Source organism: Brassica napus, chromosome C6 (genome assembly GCF_020379485.1).
Source record: "Brassica napus cultivar Da-Ae chromosome C6, Da-Ae, whole genome shotgun sequence".
Classification (NCBI taxonomy): Eukaryota; Viridiplantae; Streptophyta; class Magnoliopsida; order Brassicales; family Brassicaceae; genus Brassica; species Brassica napus.
The window spans coordinates 2,696,452-2,719,196 of NC_063449.1; the positions used below are offsets into that span (position 1 = coordinate 2,696,452).

At 38.0% G+C, this 22,745-nt stretch overlaps 3 protein-coding genes and 1 pseudogene across 3 annotated transcripts; 3 read left to right on the forward strand and 1 right to left on the reverse strand.

The window, feature by feature from the left end:
* Positions 1–632: 632 nt before the first annotated feature.
* Positions 633–6,292, reverse strand: LOC106435483. The gene is made up of 5 exons (XM_048760934.1): positions 5,986–6,292; positions 2,419–5,719; positions 2,205–2,331; positions 1,812–2,099; positions 633–1,718 (listed from the first exon to the last, which is right to left on the reverse strand). The coding sequence occupies exons 2-5, from the start codon at positions 3,072–3,074 to the stop codon at positions 1,494–1,496; spliced, it is 1,296 nt and encodes a 431-aa protein (XP_048616891.1). The 5' UTR covers positions 3,075–5,719; positions 5,986–6,292; the 3' UTR covers positions 633–1,493.
* A 398-nt stretch (positions 6,293–6,690) lies between these two features.
* Positions 6,691–8,391, forward strand: LOC106435484 (annotated as a pseudogene).
* Positions 8,392–13,101: 4,710 nt separating this feature from the next.
* Positions 13,102–15,341, forward strand: LOC106435480. Its single transcript, XM_048759548.1, has 6 exons — positions 13,102–13,368; positions 13,465–13,520; positions 13,697–13,819; positions 14,049–14,484; positions 14,582–15,013; positions 15,066–15,341. The coding sequence occupies exons 1-6, from the start codon at positions 13,102–13,104 to the stop codon at positions 15,339–15,341; spliced, it is 1,590 nt and encodes a 529-aa protein (XP_048615505.1).
* Positions 15,342–22,044: 6,703 nt separating this feature from the next.
* Positions 22,045–22,521, forward strand: LOC106435481. Its single transcript, XM_013876378.1, has one exon. The coding sequence runs from the start codon at positions 22,045–22,047 to the stop codon at positions 22,519–22,521; it is 477 nt and encodes a 158-aa protein (XP_013731832.1).
* Positions 22,522–22,745: the final 224 nt, after the last annotated feature.

Below are 22,745 nucleotides of genomic sequence, written 5' to 3' on the forward strand. Positions count from 1 at the left end.
CGCCGTGAAACCAGAGGAAGCAGTGTCGCCGTCGGAGCCGAGACCCGTCGCGAATCGATCCCTTCCCGGAGCAAAACCCTAGTCCAGATCCGCGTGCATATTGGAAGAGAATAACATAGAACGATGGAGCAGCAAACAAAAAACGAAACTCACTACAAGAAAATGAGTGTATTGTTACGAAATGTTTCGTCACAATAAAAAATATTTCGTCACAATATTGACATTGTGACGTATTTGTAACTGTTTGTATACGGTTGCAATACAATCGTCACAAATTTTTTTTGGTATCAAAAACGTAACAATTTTGCAACGTATTGAAACCGTAACAAGTCCGACACAAGTCGTGACGATATATGTAAGTGACAAAACAGCCACAATTAGCAACCAATAATCATGTCACAAAACCGTCATTTTTCGTGACCATTACACCGTCTCATTTTCGTAACTCGGTGTGACGAAACATTGGTCTCCAATCGTCACAACTAAGGACTAATACGTAGTCACTAAACAGTCTAATTTCGCTACTAATTTGCAGTCACAGATATGTTATGTATTGTCACTGAAAATGAGTAACAGTTCCGTCACAACTGAGGACCGATACGTAGTCACTAAACAGTCTAGTTTTGTCACTCAAATTGTCAGGCATTTTGTCACAAATCAGTCTTAATTAGATACTTATATTTTGTCACGTATCCGTCACAATTCTTCACTAAAAAAAATCAAAAATCCATCTTAATTAGCTACTAATTTAGATGTAAAATTTGTAGTGATTACTTTTATTAAATTAGTCACAATTTTACGGAATTATATTCATATCCATATATTTTTTATTTTTATAAATATTCTGTAAATATTAGCTATATTACAACGTACTTTTGATAATTATTTTACCAAAAACAAAATCTGATAAAGACAAATTATTGAAAATAAAAATTCCATAACATTAAAAAATTATAAATATAGTTTAAACTTGAACATAAATTTAAATGAAAAAAATCATAGCAAGTGAATAAAGCAACTAAAAACCAATAAAATAACACCAAAAACCAAAACCAGAAATAACACCATAAACCAAACTAGTTTGTGTTGAAGCAGAAAGCCTCCACAGCTTCAACTCGTTTCTTAAGGTCTTCGTACTCATCATGACTCTTTTGCAATTCAGCTTCAAGCTCTTCCACTCGATGAGTTATTGTTCCCACATCTGCATTACCTAGTGGAGAACCCGTCGAAGACTCTAAAGGCATTAAAACACACCTCTTTGGAGTGACCCAAGTCCAAATACACGACCTTGTTTTGATGTTCCAACAATCTACAAAAAAGTCATGTTTACAACTCAGATATTATAACACCAGATTTATAACCACATAAAAGCAATAAAACACAATGTTTAGAACTAAAAAACTAAAATATGTATTTCTGTTTTGGTCGAAAACTAAAATACCATGTATAAAACTCAGACTTTAGGGCAAACAAATTAAAAGTGAAATAAAAGTTTAAGCTCTTACCTTAGAATAGATTTCATTTTTCTCTTCAAGGGTGAGATTGTCTATCGTCAAATCCTCTCCATTAGAATTTTCCATTTCAGACAAGCGTTCTTGAACACATTCATCAAATTTCTCAGCAATTAGTCGAGCTCTTTCATCAACATAAGTTCCATCAGATTTCTGGTGTGTTTTTTTCAGTACAGCAATGAAAGAAGAGTCTTCATTGTTTGCCTCCTACAACATAACATCAAACAAAGTAAGGTAAACTACCAAGTTTTTAAAATGAAATATAAATGTTTTTAAAAGTAAAAGATGCATAAATATTACCAAAACATCCTGAACTTTGGCATAAGAACGTGAGCCTGCTCTGTGTCTGTGTACACCTAAGCCATCACGTCTAGATAGACGAGAAGCGCGTGCTTTCTCACTTTTATCTTTGGCCTTTGATGTTCTCCAATACTCAGACATTACCCTCCAGTAATCAGACAAAATCCAATCAGGTTTTTCTCCATTTGACTTTGCGAGACTAACCATTCCTTTGAGACGGGTAGCGGCAAGTTGATCAAAGTTTTCTTTAACAAGATTTTCAATTGAGGCATCCCACTCAAATTTAGTCTACAAATTATATGATATCAAACTGATAAGTATATAAACGTTATATATATGATATCATTTAACATATGTAAAAAAAAATACATCAGATTTATATTTCAAACTCACCTGAAAGGTTGAAAACCATGCATCTTTATAAAACGGTGGTACTTTTTTCCAGCTATACCATGGTCCTCTAAAACAACCTTCAATGATCTTTCGAACACAAGTTGATACTTCAGTGTTGTTTTTGAACCTGTTGTATATGAAACAAAATTATTTACTTATATTATTTACCTATAAATTGTTACTTACGAAAGTGTATTAAAGAGGAAGAGCATACCATTTAGCTCCATTTTGTCTAGCTGGGTGGAGTACACGAACATCATGTTGTACAGGAACATGTGCAACTTCTTCCCTATTCTCAACTGGTTCATGGTTTGCAACATGTCTTTGGGCACCAGCAGCTTGAGAACCAGAGGGTTGGGTAGTTGGTCCTGTCCCATAAATTGGATGTTTCGCAGCATCCAAAATATTGTAAAACCTTTTAGCCTCAGCATTAGGCTCTTGTTCCATATTCTCATCGAATGAAGTTTCCTGATTACCATCTGCATATGCATCTGATACCATTGACACATAAGGATTTACTGTCTTGGTTTGAGAGTCAAAACCAGAAGCATCTTCACTAGCAATTATATTCTCAGGATTGTTTAGAATATTATAATTCTCTCCGTGAGAAATCCAAACCCAGTAGTTGCATGTAAAACTCCTATTATATAGATGACTCCACACAGATTTTTCTTCTAATAATCTTCCATTGTCACACTTATAACATGGACAAAAAAGCTTGCCATTCTCGAGAAATAGAGGTTGCTTCTTTGCAAATTCCATAAAACTCTCTAAACCTTGACAAAAAGTTTCTGAAACTTGATTAGTGGAGCCATCGATTCTTTCATACATCCACTTTCTTGCAATTTTAATATCATTATTCAGTGACATTATTTTCTACAGCAGAGAGCTTCTTTTTCCTTCTCCTCGACAGTAGATGGCTTGAGAATCAAATTGGACTCTTTTATGTTTTCAAAGGTCTCATACGTATGCTATGTATAAAGAGATTAGGATTCTAATTAATAATATAAAAAGGAAATAATAAAGTATATTCCATATTAGCTAAGGACTATAGTCCTTATAAATAGTTATGCACTGAATAAAAAAAATGTAACATTGACATATGTTTGTAAAAGAATTTCTCTCAATTTTTAAATATTGTTATGCAACTATTTTTATAGACTCAAAGGTTTGTCACAAATCGTGAAAAAGTAAACATGAGATATTTGGTTTTAATTAACTACAAAATTATTACATCATTTATGTAAAAGTTTGCAACAATAGATATATCTTTCGTCGGTGACTAAAGGTGAGTCACACTTACGTACCAAATAGAGACGTATCTTTCCGTAACCGTTTCGTATCCAATTTGTGATGATACGTATAGTCACAATACCGTCACAACAGTTACGTTTATTACTATAGTAACAATTACGTCTGTAGTTGTGACTAAATATAGCAACGACTTACTTCGTCATAATATAGTGACAAAATAACTACAGAATTAAGACGAAAAAACAGTCACAACTACGTATTAAAAACGTCACTAAATTGTGACCGAGACAGTTCGTCTCAAGATGTAGTCACAATATATCCTTTTTTTTGTAGTGTAAGCCGACGATGACGCCTCCGGCGCCGGTACGCGCTCGCACGCACGGCCGGACGCCGGAGCTATATGTATTTTAGTTTTGAGTCGCGAGAGAGAAAGTTCTCTTGATAAGTCATGTCGAATAGTTTGTTACACAAGGAAACTCAAGAAGTAACAAGAAAATACACCAACCTTGTAAAGATCAAATAGACTTTGCCCTAAGCTATTTATCTTATGTTGATGTCTCCTTTCTCTTATTCTCCAACGTGTTCTGATGTCTGTATATTATTTTCTTATACTTACCTTAACCTAGTCAACACATTAATTACACACATACATAAGCATGTGTGATGACGTTAAGCTGGAGTGGGGTTGGAGTAGTCTTCGGCTCAAATACATGAAGAGCACGGGGCCTCAGACACTAGGGGGCTTGGAACAAAACCCTCACAAAAGTATGGTGATTTAGTTTAAAAATTATAAAATATAAAGTTAAAGAGTTATGTTTATGATTTTGATTTTGATTATTTTTTATTTAGGGTTTGAATTTTGGGGAATATAGGATTTTGAGGCAAGATATAGGGTATGGAATTTGAATTTTAAATTTTGGGTTTATAAATTTTAGATTATTAAATATACATATTAAGATTAAATAATTTAAAGTATACGTACATGTATGGTTTAATGGTTTATCATTAGAATGTGAAATTTTGTGTTTAGAATTTAGAATTTTAAAGTTATGTTTAGGGTGTAGGTATTTTGTTATTAGTTACAGTTATAAAATTAAAGAAGTTTTAAGTGGAAGATACAAAATTTAAGTGTTTATGATTTCGGGTATATAGTTTAGGTTTAGAGTTGAGTGTTTGAAGTATAATGTTTGAATTTAGTTTAAAATTTGAGATTAAAATTTTAAAAATATCAAATTTTGAATTGAAGTTTAAGATTTTAGGTTAATAAAATGAAGATACCAGAATTATATGGTTTGTATTTTGAATTTAGAGCTCAAAGTGTGTTTAGGGTTTAAGGATATTTTGTTACAAAATCGTGACTACTTTATATAGCCACAAATGGCTATTTTATATAGTCACAAAAAATATTGTGACTAAATCATGGAAAATAAATATTTTCGTGGATTAACTTTGAAATATCTCTTTATCAAATCGTGGCAAAAATATTTTTTTTGTGACCAAAATAGGTTTCTCTATATTATGAACACAAAAAATGTGACTTGTCTGAGCTTAAATAATGAGAGGCGAGTCAATAATTAGCAAAGCTATTAAATCTCTATACATGTGTTTGGTGTGAGCATCTACGCATAAGCTTACAAAAGTAGACATAATCAATACGTCTCCTTTTTCGGAAGTCAAATGATAGGGAACCAAGAGAGGCCCAACGAAAATAAATGGTAAGAGTTTGTTTGCTTTGTTTTTGTTTCTATGAAAAGAAATTAGAACCATTCGATTCTTACAGGGAAAACAACACCTTAAGTAACAACTCAAGAGTATTCCTTCTCTAATTAAGGAAGTAAGGGAAAATAAAAACAAGTAAATGAAATCATCCTTTATTTAGTTTGAAAACTTATTCGATACATCTGAAATTGGGTTTCTTCAACACACCTTGGACTTTATTCTGCTTGACTTGAGTGGGACGAGTCATCATGTTATTTCAAGCAATGAGATAAAGTTTATCCTGGGGGGTAGTAGTAGCAACAGGTCGAGCCAAGCCTCCCAAGCGCGTGGAATTGACATAATCAAGTGGGAAATGATCAGATACACCAGGGATTATTATCCCAACAATTCTAACAGTTCTCATCGTCCAATTCTCTTTGTACTCGTTGCCTTTCCAAAACCTTATTATGAAACTCCTTATAAACTCCCAGACACCACTCAAACAGCTTTGGTATTAGCCACAACATGCTTATGTAGTTGGCATTAGGAGCATCTTCTCTTACCTTCAGATTTACAATAATTGTAAGAATACATATACAAACATGGCTTTTTCGATATCATTCACTGGTTTCGCAGACAAAAGCTAGTGCTAGTACTATTTTGAAAAGGACAAAAAAAAATTCCAAATATGATAGCTTATTATATCTCACGTTAATTTCATGTAAATGACAAATCTCCTAAAAGCCAAGTTGAGTTTTCTCCTTGACTACCTCAAATCTCCTATTTTGTGCCATTTTAAATACTTTGGATAGAGGATACTTTAGTTTACCTTTCCTTTGTAGAGACTGTTGAAGTAATTGCAAGATCCATAGTGCTTGTATCCGAACAGAATCTTGTCATCAAAGGGGACTCTAGTCACCATGTCATTGTTATAAACAAACCTTTCATACTCTATCCCATGCTTTTTCATTACTTCTTTCATATACTCCCCAAACTCCTCGTCCCCTACACGTGGCTGTCCAAATGTATAGACTCCTTCTAGCTTATCAAGTAGCTCATCCTCACCGTGAATTGCAAGAATCGAAGGAAACAGAGCAGCTATTGACCCGTTAGAATAAACTTAAGGTTCTTGTCTCTGGCAAGCATGTCCCTAAGCTTGTCTCTGGCAAGCATGTCCCTAAGCTTCTGTCTAATTGTGTAGTAAGCATATTGGTGTATGAGACTTATATATACAGTAAATACTAAACCCTAATAGTAATCTAATCCTAATGTTAAAATACTTTTAACTGGAGTTATTTTTAAAAATTTATAGTCAAATTTATGGTATTAAAATCAATTTCTCAAACTTTATTTACGTATTAACCGACGAAATAGCCTTTAAGTGTTCCTACCTTTTGAATTCTTATGGGTTTCTCTGATTTACTTGGAAAAATAAAACGTTGTATGTGTATCTATAATATACACATAGACATGCTACCTATATTCTAGTTAGTCACCGGACTCACGGGAAAAAAAAATCACTGAACTTAATTGGAAGAGGAAAACACAATTATTGAACTTCATTTTCAACCATTATTTCTCCAAATTTAGTATATTAATTCCAATGGATTTGCATTCAGCATATCTTGCAGTAAGAGCATCATTAACGGGATTTCTAGGTCCCGTCTCTTAGTGTTTTCAGAATTAAAAAAAAAGAGAAAAATAGCAATTACCTGAAACTATGTCTCTTAATCAAGCAAAAGAAGAGATGTCTCTTCTCGCTCTGTCTATCGTGAAGAAGGAAGAAAGAAGAAGAAGCCATGGCAGGAGTAGGATTTTTCTGGTGTAATCTCTTCATCTCCTTTCCTCTATCTCTTCATCTCCTTTCCTCTGTAAATCCTCCCAGGTTATCATTTTCTCATCTTTTATGGTTTAATTGATTTCTCTCCAATTTTCCGAATTCCTTAGAGCTTCTTTTTGAATTTGCAGCCGAAGGATTTGGGGATGTTGATGCCAATCTTTCTTCGTAATAATACCTAACTTAATTCAATTTTTTTTTGCCAGATGTTGATGATTTCTACTCTCAATGCGATCCGGTAAGTCATGGAAGCCTTAATCGCAACGAGAGGTGATCCGTAAGAAAACCCCCAAAGCTATAATCAAATCTTAGACAAGAAGCCATGGAAGCTGAAACCGATGCGACGAAGGGACAAGAGTCGAAGCAACAGATCAGAGACGAAGAACTATTCAAAGCGGCAGAATCCGGTAATTTTTTGGTGTTCATGTCTTTATCTCTTCAACAGCTCGCGAAATCTATCAGTTTCCGAAACAAAGACGGTCGCTCTCTCCTCCATGTCTCAGCTTCGTTCGGTCATTCTCAGGTTTGCTTCCTTTACCCCAAGTACTAGAATCTATAGTTAGACAAAAGCATTATGGATTGTGTTGTTCCAAGTTTTTTAGCGATTTGGGTTTTACAAAGGAGAAAAAGTCAGATATTAAAAGCGTATGGTTGTGGGATTTGCAGATAGTGAAGTTGCTATCAAGTGTAGATGAATCAAAGACTGTAATCAATAGTAAGGATGATGAAGGATAGGCTCCCCTACATTCTACTGCTAGCATCGGCAAGGCGGAGCTCGTTGAAATCTTATTGACTAGAGGTTTGTGTTGCAATCTTGTTAGCTTCCTTTAAATAAGTTTTGTGATCTTGTCTCACCCACTGTAGTTATATAGATTTGTTGCATATAAGTTCTATGTACAAGTTTGTTGTTCTTCTACTCATTAACGTTTGATGATGGATATGTTTTTTTTTTGTGTTTGTTCAGGTGCTGATGTGAATGTCAAAAACAATGGTGGTCGCACTGCTCTTCATTATGCTGCTAGCAAGGGATGGTTGGAAATCGCTCAGCTTTATTTTAAATCAGATGAACGTGTGCCTACTGAGTTGAAGAAAGCAATCATGCAAGCCCGAGGGGTGAAGAATCTCACCCATTCCCAACTCGCTCAAGTACACTAGTTCTCTCTTCACTTTGTCTCTTTTTTTTCTGAGTTTAATAGTATCCATTGGTCTGATCAGAATATACACTTGTTAGAATTTGAGAATAGGTGATAGATGTTCTTACCTATAAAACGAGAAATCATGCTCCTCCCTGATTCTTATATACTCAACTAAACTCTTGTAAGGTTGATGTAATGTTAGATTTGCAATGTAAAGAGTTTGTATACTGATTTGATTCAATGTTAAAATTTTTGTTTTTAAGAACCCTTAAATAAAAAACTAACATTGGAGTGAAAAATTAATGTGTCTCTTAACTAGAGTTTTTAATTACATTTAATTACTAAAATATTTATTAAGAGACTCAAATGGGTTTGTGGGTTAATGATGTCCTAAGTGTATATGTATATGTGCATGATTTTTACTAAACGTTTCTTTTTGAGAAACATTTTTTTTACTAAACGTTATGGATTTATTCAAACTACAAGTGGAAGGTAGTGCGGCCCATGCATTGCGAACGACCCCCCATGATCATTGATCATTTTGATATTAATGTTTAACCAATCATTCGGTCAACAGACTTTGATCTTCTTTTTTTTTTTTTTGTGTATTACATAAATTTCAACTAAAATCCTCAAGATAGTGATCATGCTTTGAATATTACTTGTTCATTTTTTGAAAACAAATTTAAGAAATGATGGCAGAAATTTTCCATAAGTGATATAAAAAATTATCTGATATCTAAAATTGATTTTTAATAAAATTTATACATTAAGAGCCGCAAAGAAAGTATAGAAGGTGCGATTAGGTCTACGATTAAATCTGCGAATCTGAACGACGTCCTTCTAGCGTCTCTCCGGTTCCGCGGATCTCATGCGCTCCTCAGCCTGCCATGTAGATCCAGCATCTCTCTCCGTCGATTCCGCTGCTCATTCTCCTCCATTTTCCGTTTATACATTTTCTCTTAACTTATATATATATATATAATATTTTTAATATATATATATATATATAATATTTTTAAATGGAATTCTTTCTTTCATATATGCATCTATTGTAATTTATCTATATATACCTTCATATGCTGACGTGGCAAAAAGCAAACTTCTTATTGGACGATTTTCCTAGCTGACGTGGATGGCCTAACTGAGGTTCATATTCCCCTTTTATTACTTGTTTGATATGCTTTTAGTTAATATTGTTTTTAATGTTTATATATCATTTATTTTGTAATAGCAATCTCGTAAAAACGTATTTTGTGTCTTTAGTTTCTCTTTTCTTTTCTACTATAGGTTTATTATTAGAATAATTTCTTGTTTGTATTTAGTCCTTAATTATAAACAGTTACTAGATCTTGACCCGCACGATCATGCGGGATTATGTATCAAGTTATTAATAATTTTAACATTTAAATAAATAATTCTGCTATTAATAATTTAACTAATATTTTATTTCTGGCTAACATATATAATAACATTATATTATGGTATTTTTAATTTTTATATATTTATGTGCATTGTGATTTATTTATATAATCTATCTTTCTTACCTATTTTAAAGATGTTTGGTATTAATTAATATTGTTAATAGCATTGATCTGTTTAGGCCAATTATTTTAGTAAAATGGCAGTGTATTGTATTTAGTAGAACAAGACTTAGGTCAAATTCACCTCTCATCTTATTACCAATCAAAATACCAATTAGATTAATAATTAAATAGATTAATTTTATTTAAATAATCTGAAATAATTGAAAAAAATAATAACGCCAATTTTAATGATGCTAACGCCACTAACTAAACCCTAAACTTTAAATCTATACCCTAAACCCTAAATCCAAATCCTAAACCCAAACCGTAAACCCTAAACTCAAACTCTATATCCTAAACCCAAATCCTAAACCCTAAACCCTAAACCCAAACCGTAAACCCTAAACCCAAACCCTTATCCTAAACTGAATTCATAGACTCTAAACTCAAACCATATATCCAAACCTAATCCCTACACCCTAAACTCAAATCGTAAACCCTGAACCCAAATCCTTATCATAAAGGTTTGGGTTAATGTTGATGTTGTTTGTTTAGGGTTTAAGATTTGGGTTTAGAGTCTAGGTTTGGGTTTAGGATCTAGGGTTTGAGTTTAAGATCTAGGGTTTGGGTTTACAGTGTACGGTTTGGGTTTATGGTTTAGGATTTGGATTTAATATATAGGGTTTGGGTTTAGGGTTTAGGGTTTAGAGTTTGGGTTTAGAATTTAGGGTTTAGGATTAGATTTAAGGTTTAGGGTTTAGAATTTAAGATTTAGGGTTTTGTTAGTGGCGTTAACGTCATTAAAATGAGCTTTATTATTTTTTTTCAATTATTTTTGATTTTTTTTTAAAAAAATAATGTATTTTATTATTACTCTATAAGGCATTTTGATTGGTAATAAGATTAGAGGTGAATTTAAAGGTTCACCTTAGGAGTGAACCTAAGTTTTGGTCTATTTAGTAGGCTATATTAAAATTATTTCAATATGAAAGTTGGGCCATTTCTAATACCTACATTTTATTATTTTGTGTTTTTACTACACGCAAGCCCACGTCAAGGGTGTATTAAATTTAAGAACTTACAAAACAACAGTTAGGTCTAATGTAATTTTTCTGTTTTAATAATTTGATCATAGTTGTTGAAGTACTTCGAGAGTGTCGAGTAGGATATTTTTTATAGTTGCAACTGATATTCAGATCTTGTAAACTATCGGGAATTTTGATCACATATATATGATGTAGCATCTATAATTTTTGTACAATGAGATGAAAATAATCAGTTTAACTTTATACATGCTGAATACGAGTTTGGTAGATCGAATGATAATGAAATGAACTCGGTTTTGTGGGTCTTACAAAAGACGTTTTATTCACAATATGAGATAAGCGAACGAGGTTACAAAGAGATTAAGGAAAGAAGGAAAAGGTCGAAGCTTTGTTGAAAGACTCCGATGGAAACACTAAGGAGAGCGATCTCGTAAACCCTAGATCTTGCCGTCAGTGTCTTAGTCTCTGTTTGCGGATCCCCTTCTCTATTCTCTATGTTGTCCTTTTATAGACTCGGTTGGTCTTCCCTTCATTCGCCCTAAAGTTAGTTCGCCCTAGAAACCTGGCCCAAGCCTGAGCGAAATGGGCTTTCGAGTAAAGTGAAGGCTTGTCGGGCTGACGTCGATTAAACGACTCAATCGGTTAACAGGTCGAACCGATCGATCGAATGTTCTGTCCGATCGATCCGTCAACCAATTCGGTCTTGACCGGATTGTCGCTGTAAACAGGCCAAATACCATTGTTTGATGGGCCTTGCGGGGAATGTTAAATTCCTCTCCAACAGTAAGCCCCCCCCCCCCAGTCCTCTTACGAAGGATCACATTTCTTCGTATTAGGATTGCAGGAATTGGTTTTGAGAACAATGGGATTGGGCTTGCTTCGACTGGCCGTTCGCGGTCAATCGGTCGGTCGGTCTGCGACTTGTTACGAAATCGATCGATCAGTCGTGACGTTGTGTTCCTTTTGCCTTCATGCAAAAGGTCTCCAGTTCACTGCAACACTAAACTTGGAGCAGTATCGTTGGGCTAGTGTAAATTCATTGTAGAAAGATTTTCGATCTTGTCCGATGATTGGTCGATCGATCACCTTGTTCTTCCTTGTACATTTTGTGTCGCCCGATCGACCGAAGCAACATTGATTCTCGAATGTACTTGACTTCTCGAGAAATACCCATCGTCGATCGACTTTATGTGATTCCGGGGTTGCCGTTTGTCTGGGTGTTCGGCGCGAGACCGTGAATGTTGGCTTTCGTCACTCGAATAGTTTGATTTGACTCGGAGGTGACGACCCTAGTGGCGCGGAGAACGAAGCTCCGACATAGGTTTAATAGGCCCAATAAATACATTATTTTTCTTTGCTATAAATAGGTGCTTCATCCTTCATTTCTTCACTTCTTCTCAGATCTATAAGGTACTTTCATTCTCTCTTCCTTTTCCTTTGTTCCTCGCCGGAACTCTCCGTTTTCCGGTTTGCTGCTGTGATTCTTCACTGTTCCGATGGTCGCGCGAGAGGAGCTTTCGCCATCGCCTGATCAATCGATTGATCGGGTCGCTCCCCCGCCTTTGAGATCGGATTCGAAGTTCGGGAAAGGGAAAGGAGCGGTGAGCAGTTCGAATCTTTTAATAGATCGATCAGTCGGTACCCGACTGGTAGCGTCGGTGACTGTGTCTCGCCAGGGCCTTCTGCGTGATTCAGATCCTAGGGAGCTACCTCAGGAAGATGTAGGTGGTGATTGCGTTGTTGAGGGCGCTGGAGAAATCGTTCCGGCCAGGGCAAACGACGATCTCGCGGTAGAGAGAAGAAGCGAGGGCGACTGTGGGGCGTAGGAAATTAGGCGGGATCGAGCCACCGCGGTTGACGGGATCCCGACGGAGGCGTCGACGATCGTTCGATCGGCCTGGTGGGAAAAATTCGCCGACTGACGGCCAGGGCAAACGACGATCTCGCGATAGAGAGAAGAAGCGAGGGCATCGTGCTGCGAAGGAGATTAGGCGGGATCGAGCCACCGCGGTTGACGGGATCCCCGACGGAGGCGTCAACGATCGTTCGATCGGCCCGATGGGGAAAATTTGCCGACTGACTCCCTTCTGCTACCGTCATGATGGGGCAATTGGGTAACTCTTGGATCTCCCGTCGGAGCTTGCTCGGCCGTCCATAGTGCAGGGACAGAGTTGGGGCGATGTTCTGCCGACTGAATCAACTTTCCGAAGTGTGTCTTCGCTGTTGAAGGAGTGCGGAGCGTATGGCGTCAAGTTCATTATTCTGCGGCCCGATCAGCGGCCTTGGACTCCACCGATCGGCTTTCAGTGCGTCTATGAATCATTCTTTCAGAAAAATTCCAGGTTGTGGTTCCCGATCCCTCGTCTGGTTACTTCTTATTGCGTGCGCCGAGACATAGCTATGACTCAGTTGATGATCGGGGCCGTGAGGATCGCCGTTGCGTTGATGGTGATGGCAGCAGAGATTGATGTGTCAATGTCTGTTCGGATTTTCGAGGAGTTGACGCAGACCCAGCCAAAACCGAATGGTTTGTTTGCGGTACAAATGCGTTCGGGGCTTCATATCTTGACTGGTCATCCCTCGGGGACGAAGCTGTGGCAGCGCTCATACTTTTTCGTTAAGGCTAATAATGCTGCCTTCGAAGATCCACCAGACGAAAGCTTCCGAGTTCTATGGAGTTCTGATATCGGTAGTTAGCTTATGCCGAGCGATCGACGTACCAAATCTAGTTTTAACCTCGTGTCGTTTTTTTTTGTTTTGCAGTTGCTCATCCGAACACCATCGGCCCTCACGACACCTTCTAGAAGGACGTTCCGAAGGTGGTGGTGCTTAATCAGCAGACGTGGGCGAGCTTCGATCGTCAGAGGATCAGTCGCCAACAGAAGCGCATCGCGAAAGGTTCTTTCTTGTTGCTTTGCTCAACTGACTAGATAATCATCATTTCTTCCCTCACGCTGATCGTTTCTCTTTTTTTTTTTTTTTTTTTTGGTTCTAGTCGATTGGTCGCCAGACGTTCCGTGCGTGACGACAACCGGGAAAAGAATGAAACTTCCACTCATGGGGCACATTCCGAAAGCATATCCGAGCTACAGCGAGCTCCTACGCACTCAGCTAAGAGGTGAGAGCTTCAGCTCTTGAGGGCGAAGATGCCGAGCCTCAAAGATCTCCGACCAAGGAGGCAGTGATCGGAGGGGGAGACGTCGCGGCTTCGGACTCGGTGGTCGAAGGGAAATACGTTTCAACGGCCGATGCCCCCAATGTTAGTTTGTTGAAGAAGAAGAAGAAGAAAAAAAAAAAGAAAAACAAGTCTTCTAAAAAGGTAGCGGTCTGCTCCGGGGATGGGAAAGACTTAGGGGAGAAAATCAGGTGGAAGGCGATCATTCGACTAGCGAGGCAGATGGTGCTAACGATCCAACCGAGGTGGGCCTTGTTGGGTCGATTGGTGCGAAGAGGAAAGAGCCGACCGACGGGAATTTTCTTCGACCTGGCGGAAAGATTCAGAAGAGGTCGCGAGGTCCTTCTCCTCTTTCTCCTAAGGAGATAGCTTTACCGGCCTCTCGCTTGCTGCCTTGGGGAGGGTTGAGTCCTCCGTCTGATAGGTTTCCACTAGCCTCATCTGAGCGTTGGACCTTTTGTCATGACAAGGACTCGCCGTTCGCCAGTGACCCTGATGCGTGTGCTGAGTTTGTTCGTCGGATCCGTGGTGGCGCACATTTGATGCCGGAGACTTCCGAGCTCGCGTTTCCAGATGGGTTTATCGCATCTGCTCAGGCCGACGTGGAAGTAAGTTCCTAACTAACCGACATATATCGTGAGTTAGCTGTTGTTTGCTCGACTAATCGTTGCCTTTTCCTTTCTCCTTTTGTGTTTACTTTTATAGTCTGTTGTCCGTAAAAACCAACTCATTTTGGATTACGAGCTGTCACTGTGTAGGATGGCTTCAAATTTCGCTAAGGCCGAAGCGGCAATCGAGAGCAAGGATGCTGAAATCGAGAAATCTAAAAGGGTTACTCTGGACAAAGCCAAAGAGATGATCGCCGAGCGAAGCCGTTATCATCGTGAGCATAAGCAGGATGCTGAGATAATTAAAGGTCTTGAAGGCGAATTAGAGGCTGCTCGAAGTAAGATCGATCGATTGGAGGCAGAGAAGACCGAGGAGGCCGAGAAGACGAAGAGGACGATGGATCATTTGAGACAAGTGCACCGCCGCGAGCTTACGTCCGAGATGTGTTGTATCGGAGTGGCGGCGGCGGATCGTTTCGACAAGTTTAGGAGATACATGGTCGATCGAGATAAGCGCGAGGAGAAGCTCGTTCTCCACAGTCAGGCTTTCGGAACTTTGGATGGGCTGGGCATGCTGGAAGAGTGGGGGATGCTGGAAGGATATCTTGTCTGCCAACGAGGCAAAGTTCAAGGAAGAGCTGGAGGGAGTTGTCGTTGAAGGTATCACGGACCACAATCTCACTGTCTCCTCTCTTCCTCGTCTCGAGCGACTTCAGGGTTCGAACCAGTTCGGCTCGAACGTCGGCTCGAACGTAGAGGTTGCTGATCCGGCTGCTGCTTGCGAAGCTTCGATTCAGGAGATTCAGACCGCGGGGACGATCGGTGCTGCCGTTCCAGGTTCAATCGCCGAAGATTGATCTCCTGAGCCGACTGAGCCGCTTGTTGTTGTTTCATTATCTATCTTCTATCCTTTTGTCGCAGCTTCCAAGCTGTGTCTTTCGATTGCCTTGATACTTTTCTTTCGAACTGTTGTTGTACTCTTAGCTCTTTGCTTTTTGGATGTTTCTTGCAAGCTGTGTCATTTTTTTTTTTGTTTTTTTTTTTTGAACTTGCAAACTTGAGATAGGCTTCGTCATTGTCTCAAAGCATTTGTGGTTGCTTGGTCGATATACATGAATTGCGTGTTCCCAGTTCCTTTCTCATTTTCGGCGGGTGATCGTGTGATCGACCGAAATGCGCGTAAGTAATCCTATCGCTCGATTGGTCGATATTATGTTTCCTTAGCAGGGTGTCGCATGTTTTTGTTGAAGTTCAAACAGAGCAAGGGAGGCGTGCTTCGCTAGCTTGCGATTGAGCTGTGAACCCTCTCGGTGACCAAATGAAAGGCGGTGGTCTCGCAGTCGGTCGATCGATCGATCGTATAACGCTTGCTCGTTTGATATCGAGTCTCCGTCGATCGGTCATCTTTTCCGAAGATCGGTCTTGGACGACGAACGTAATACTCGTTCACACTTAGATCATGCAATGCGTAGCCATTCTGTTGGGTGAAAGTGGCATACGTGCGTTCGTGTGATGCCTTTTTGTTGAAGTTCAAGCGGAGCAAGGGGGCGTGTTTCGCTAGCTTGCAACTGAGCTGTGAACCTTCTTGGTGACCGAATGAAAGGCGGGGATCTCGCAGTCGATCGATCGATCAATGCTTGCTCGTTTGATAGTGAGTCTCCGCCGATCGGTCGTCTGTTCCGAAGGTCGGTCTTGGAAGACGAACGAAATACTCGTTCGCACTTGGATCATGTGATGCGTAGCCATTCTGTTGGGCGAAAGTGGCATACGTGCATTCGCGTGATGCCTTTGCGGATATCTCATTTCGTAAAAAAAATATGTCGATATCTATATATATATATATATTTTTTGGAGTATGACTGAACCTAGTGGTAGGCTGCCTACGTGCCCCGTTAAGGGGATCAAGCCAATCGTAGTTTGGTTTGACCGAACAGCGGTTTCGGTCATTTGCCGTTATTAAAGCAAAAGTGACAGGAACGTGCTCATTCGGCGTTTGGGCAGAAGTGACATGGCGTCATCCGCCTGAAGCTGGGCGAAGGTGACGTGTTGTCATTCGTTTAGCTTTGAGCGAAATTGACGGTGAGGTCATTCGCTCGGTTTTTTTTTTTTTTTTTTTGTGTATCGCTCGATGGCGACGGTTAAGTAAAGTATTTCCGGAGGTTGGCAGCGTTCCACGCCCTGGGTAGTGGTTCGCCAGTAGAGGTTTCTAATCGGTAAACACCAGGCTTAACGACCTCGACTATCTTATATGGCCCTTCCCAATTTGTTCCCAACTTGCCGGCCTTCCATTCCTTTGTGTTTTCGAAAACTTTGCGAAGGACCTGATCGTTGAGTTCCAACGGTCGGGCACAGACTTTTTTGTTGTAATAGGATTCGGCAAGGTGTTGGTAGTTCTGGATTCAGAGCAACGCTTGGTCTCTTCGCTCTTCGATCGAGTCCAAGGCATCAAACAGCATCTCTCTGTTCAGTTCCTCATTTCGTGGCATTTTTGCTCGGCGAAGGCTCGTGACGTTAACTTCTGCCGGAGCCATAGCCTCGACCCCGTATGCCAGAGAGAATGGCGTCTGACCGGTCGCGCTTCGCAGAGTCGTTCGGTGTGACCAAAGTACTCCGTCCAACTCATCGGCCCAATGACCCTTCTTGAGGTCCAAGCGCTTCTTGATGCCGTCGAGGATCGTCTTGTTAGTGGCTTTGGCTTGTCCGTTGCACTGCGGACAGCGAGGCGTCGCTGTGTTCAAGCGAATCCCCCATCGTCAGTGACGATCTCGTAGGGAAGGCCGTGAATACGAGTTTGGTAGATCGAATGATAATGAAATGAACTCGGTTTTGTGGGTCTTACAAAGACGTTTTATTCACAATATGAGATAAACGAACGAGGTTACAAAGAGATTAAGGAAAGAAGGAAAATGTCGGAGCTTTGTTGAAAGACTCCGATGGAAACACTAAGGAGAGCGATCAGTCGTAAACCCTAGATCTTGTCGTCAGTGTCTTAGTCTCTGTTTGCGGATCCCCTTCTCTATTCTCTATGTTGTCCTTTTATAGACTCGTTGGACTTCCTTTCATCCGCCCTAAAGTTAGTTCGCCCTAGAAACCTGGCCCAAGTCTGAGCGAAATGGGCTTTCGAGTAAAGTGAAGATTGCTATTTTTTCAATAGATTTTTAGATTGCCACATAAGTCAAATTGACATCTTAATTAAATGACACCTAAGCAAAAAATTTTTTTAATTAATACAAATTTAAGATTACAACTTTTTAAATGATTCTCTATTAATACATAGGAGTTGTGAGTGTCCATCATTTTATGTCAATTTTTGAGTTTGATGTTTCAAAAATGGAAATTTTTCTCAAACTGCTTTTTGACATCTTTCTGATGAGAAGTGAGAAAGACGCAAAATTTCAAATGGATTCTCATACTTATTGTATGAATTTTCTCTATTTATTCTTCAATTTAATGTATTTTGTGAGTTATACTATAAGTTTTTGTGGGAAAGTTGATATCTAAAATTAAGTTGGGTTCAAAATGCATCTTTTATTTTAAATATGTAGATTATTAGATATTGTTTTAATATATTTGATCTAAATAATAAAATATTAGAAAATGTGGAAGAAGTTTTAAAATATTAAAGATTGTAATGCTACGTCAATTTGTTTAGTGCATTACTTAATTAACTTCCTCGGAAGATGGATTATTCAAATATATGTATATATATTATATAATAATTAATAATTTAACAGTCTAGGGAGTCTATTATGTGTTTTAGTGTTCTACGGAGTTTACTCGGTAAGACCATGTACATGAATTCTAACACTTTAATTTACATCTTTTCACAATCCACATCGTCTTTTTCTTCTTCGACTTATTAATTCAACGCATATACAAATTTTATCTCTTCAATGGTTTTGTGTAAAACATTCAACACCCTAATTATGTTCTAATTTATATAACTTAATAGCCACATATTAATTAAAAATTGATTGTAACTAAAGTAAATAATTAAAAATGATATAGTTTAAATATATTTTATTTTTATTTATATTCTTTACTATTTTCAGAAAATAGTATTAAAATAATATTTTTCAAAAAAATATACAATGACATAATAGAATTCAGAAAATTAATATTAGTAAAAAATAGAAATTATAAGAAAAATTGACATTTTTATTCTATATCCAATTGAAATGAAACTAGTCTTTATTTATAGATCATTAAAAATGTTAATTTTTGGTATAATTTTTATTTTTAAAGAAAGTGTTTTACTATGAATTAATTAAGTTTAAATTATTGAGTGAAAACTAAAAAAAAAGAAAAACTAGATAACTAGTTGAAAATTTTTAACACTTGTAAATTCACATATGATTTTTTTTAATTCAACATCTACCTTACGTTGGTTTAAGCTATTGAATAATTTATTCAACAACCCATTGCTGATTGTCCAAACTAAGTTATAACCCAACAAATATAAGTTGATCAATTATAAATTAACAATCATGGATTATAAGTTGAAAGTTACAATAAACTAAAAGCTAAACAAGTGAAATTAGTTAGGAAAATTGGTCAAAACTGAACAAAAAACAGCATGGTTGTCCTTTTGGTATAAATTGTTTTATCCATTTTTGTCTCTTTAATCCTTTATATTTCTAAAACTTAATGAAATAATTAGTCTTATGAATCAAAAAATTATAAAAAATAGAAACAATTGATAAATCACTCATATACACAAACTGGTATTTTCTGGTAGAAAAACTTCATAAACTAAAATTTTAAATTCCGTTCTACTAAAGTAGATTTTGTCTTCTACGGAAAATGAGTTAGTAGAAATTAAATTGCAGATTAAACAAGTTCATCTACTTTTTTTAAACGAGCAATCTACTTTTAATTAAACTTCTGAATATAGGGAATGCAAATTCTTGTAAAGTTAGCTAATTTTTCTCCAAATGCAGTTTCTACTTTTATAAGGTATTTGATATCACTCAAATTACCCTAAATGATTTATACTCTCTCAAATAAGAGGTCGAGTTGTAGTACTTAGGGATCGAATCCACAAGGAGCTGGGGCGCACAAAAGTTCTTAAAACAATTTATGATTTAAGCCAGGTTAATTAAGTAAATTGTAAATTGCAGTGGTGAACAAGGTAGTTATTCGACTGGGCTTTGCGCGCTTCACCGACAATCGACAGCACAGATTGTGCATCGATCGATGGTAGACTCTGAATGTCAACCTTGAACTTGTTCGATGGCCAGCTTCGAGCTTCCTCTCATTTTATCTCCAAAATGCACTCAAATCATCTATGAACCTAGAAAAGTGCTAAAAAGATTCTAAAACAAGATAGATAGTTCCTAAAACACCGATATACCATGGCTGAAAATGGGTAAAATTGATATACCATGGATTTTACTCATTTTAGCCATGGTAAATACATATTAGTTGTTTTGGAGTCCTTTTAGTATATTTTCAGGTTTTGGAGTGATTTAGAGGAAAGTGGTGATTTCGGTGCATTTTAGAGATAAAATGATAAAGACCCGTAGCTGACCATCGAGCAGCCTAGCGATCGATGAGCAAGGATGATAATCGATCGACACACACTCTGTGTGTTCGATCGACAGCGAAGCGCGCAGAGGCCATAATGGTTCCAGCAGACTTTAAGCCCAAGTCCCACAAGAAATACCATATTACCCCTGACGAGTTTTAACCTAATATTTATGTGCTCTGCCATTATTCTAGGCAACACACACTTTTCTACTTTCGTACTTTCATACAGCAAAACACTTAGAGTCTTAGGTTTGGAGAGAAGATCCACGAACTCCTTCAGAGATTTGTGATTGGAACTCCAGTTTTCTACTCTATTCTATTTATGCAGTTTTTATATCTTGTTGTTATTAATTTCTTAGTCATGTCTGAATAGTTCTCTTTGTTACATTTAAGGTTCAGATATTCATGAGGGTTTAGCCAAAAATATAGAATTGCTAAGTGTTAGGATATGAATCAACTAAACTGTTCTTAATGTCTGCGTTCTAAAGTAGCTAAATAGGACCTTGCCTATATATATTAGGGCGCAAGCGGAAGCTCGGTTCTTTGTCTGAATTAGTTTAGATTATGCTAGGATTTCTAGAAACAAGCGGAAGCTGATTTAGTTAAACCTTGTGAACAAGTCAAACCGGTGCGATAACGCTCCCTAGAAGGTTCATCGATCGGCAACTCATTAGTTGTATCGAACGACGGGCTAAAAGGTGTATCGATCGACACCATGTTGTTGGAATCGATCGACACTTTCTCAGGACCAACAAGCGACAGTTGTGGTCCTAGATCCGGCAATAGATAGTCTAAAAATATAAAATTTGATCGACTATTCTTATACCAAAAAATGAGACAGTACAAACCATGAAGGATTACTGACCGATTGCGTGCTGCAATCTTCTCTATAAGGTAATCTCCAAAGTCTTAGCTCATCGCTTAAAAACAGTCCTCCCTGCAGAGGCAATAGAGATGAACTAGTCTGCCTTCATTAAGGACCGCCTCCTTCTTGAAAATGTCATTTTAGCTTCAGATCTAGTTAATGGGTATTACAAAGCTGACTTAACTGGTAGGAGCATAATAAAATTTGATATATTAAAAGATTTTGATACTATCAATTGGTCCTTCATTGTCTCAGTCTAACTGGTAGTGAATTTGCATTTCCACAACATCTTTACCAGTGTTAATTAATGGTGAGCTGGAAGTTTCTTCACCAGTGCAAGAGGTATTCGCCAGAGCTGTTCTCTCTCTCTCTCTCTTTATCTCTACGTTATTCTGAAAAATTTCCTCTCTAAAATGCTTAATGCTGCTGCCTCGGCTGGAGAGTTTGGGTATCATCCCTCTTGTCAGGCTATAAACCTCACTCACCTTAGTTTTGCAGACGACATCCTTGTGTTTATAGATGGACACCCTCATTCTCTTAAGGGAGTGCTGGACGTAATGGACATGTTCACTATCATATCTGGTCTCTACATCAACACTGCAAAATCTTCTATCTATGCTGATGATAGTGGGTTCTAGCGATCCAAGATACAACTTCAGAGTTGGGCTTACCCGTAGGACATTTGCCTATAAGATACCTCCGGCTTTCTCTTACTACTCAAGATCTTACAAAGCTTGACTATGAACCTCTTCTCGACGAGGTTCGCAAGAGGCTTCTCTCAGGGACTCATAAAGCTTTATCTTATGCTTGTCGTTTCAGCTATTAAAATCTGTGATTTCGGGCATTGTGAATTTCCAGAGTTCTGCTTTCATCCTACCTTGAGGCTGTCTTGAGTAAATATAGTGTCTTTGCAATGCATTTTTATGGTCTGGCTCTCCCAACAATATTCATAAAGTGAAGGTGGCTTGGGCAGATATATGCACTCCTAAAGCTGAAGGTGGACTTGGTTTCAGGAGATTCAAAGATACCAATACAGTTTTTGCACTCAAACTCATCTTGTGTTTATTCTCTTCCCCAAGCTCTCTATGGGAAGTATGGACTCGGAGCAATCTTCTTTGCCATTGTTCTTTTTGGGAGATCAAGGAAAATAACATGGGATTTTGAATATGGCGCAAGCTTCTCAAGTTGAGGCCTCAGCCTATTGCTTCTTGAGAGCGGAGATTGAAAGTGGCTCCTGCGTTTTTTTCTGGTCCGATGACTGGTTAGGGCTGGGTAAATTAAGGGAGTTAATATGGACTGAAGGTACACACTACATGGGCTTGTCTATGGATGCTAATGTCTGTGATGCAGTTGTCAATGGTAATTGGAAATTTGGTCATCGTAGGCGTCGCCTCCACAGTGATCTCTATGACCGCATTATGACTATCAAACCTCCAACCCTTGCAGATGGAGATGATATCTTTCTCTGGAAGCACGACATGATAAGTCCCTATCAAGTTTTTCAGCAGCAAGCACTTGGAATCAGGTTCGCAAGCCTAAAAATAAGGTTGAATGGGACAAAATCAATTGGTTTCCTCAGGGAGTTCCTTGATTTGCTTATATCTCTTGGTTGGCAATATTGGACAGACTTTCAACAAGAGTAAGGATGCGAAGTTGGAGAGTTACACAAGGCTGTGTTTTTTGTGGTGAAAGAGATCGAATTAGAATCCTCTTTCTGAAACTCTCCATCTCCTTATCATTATTAGCTCCTCTCTTCAGAGGCTTGGGAACCTCTTCCTAAAGGTTCTTCCCACAGTAGCATGATCAACTTGCATAGGCTCTGGTGCATCTTTAGATTGCTCACTGATGTTGTCTGTAGGTGTCTCTG

What these genes read in the sequence shown, in the direction of transcription:
- LOC106435483 (XM_048760934.1), bottom strand. Translation starts at nt 3,074, where the DNA reads ATGTCACTGAATAATGATATTAAAATTGCAAGAAAGTGGATGTATGAA. An exon ending in AGACAAAATGGAGCTAAATG is followed by an intron (nt 2,332 to 2,418) that starts GTATGCTCTTCC and finishes CATATACAACAG; the next exon opens with GTTCAAAAACAACACTGAAG. An exon ending in CCAAAGTTCAGGATGTTTTG is followed by an intron (nt 1,719 to 1,811) that starts GTAATATTTATG and finishes GTTATGTTGTAG; the next exon opens with GAGGCAAACAATGAAGACTC.
- LOC106435480 (XM_048759548.1), top strand. Translation starts at nt 13,102, where the DNA reads ATGACTCAGTTGATGATCGGGGCCGTGAGGATCGCCGTTGCGTTGATG. An exon ending in CCTACGCACTCAGCTAAGAG is followed by an intron (nt 13,820 to 14,048) that starts GTGAGAGCTTCA and finishes GGGATGGGAAAG; the next exon opens with ACTTAGGGGAGAAAATCAGG. An exon ending in ATAAGCGCGAGGAGAAGCTC is followed by an intron (nt 15,014 to 15,065) that starts GTTCTCCACAGT and finishes GCATGCTGGAAG; the next exon opens with AGTGGGGGATGCTGGAAGGA.
- LOC106435481 (XM_013876378.1), top strand. Translation starts at nt 22,045, where the DNA reads ATGGCGCAAGCTTCTCAAGTTGAGGCCTCAGCCTATTGCTTCTTGAGA.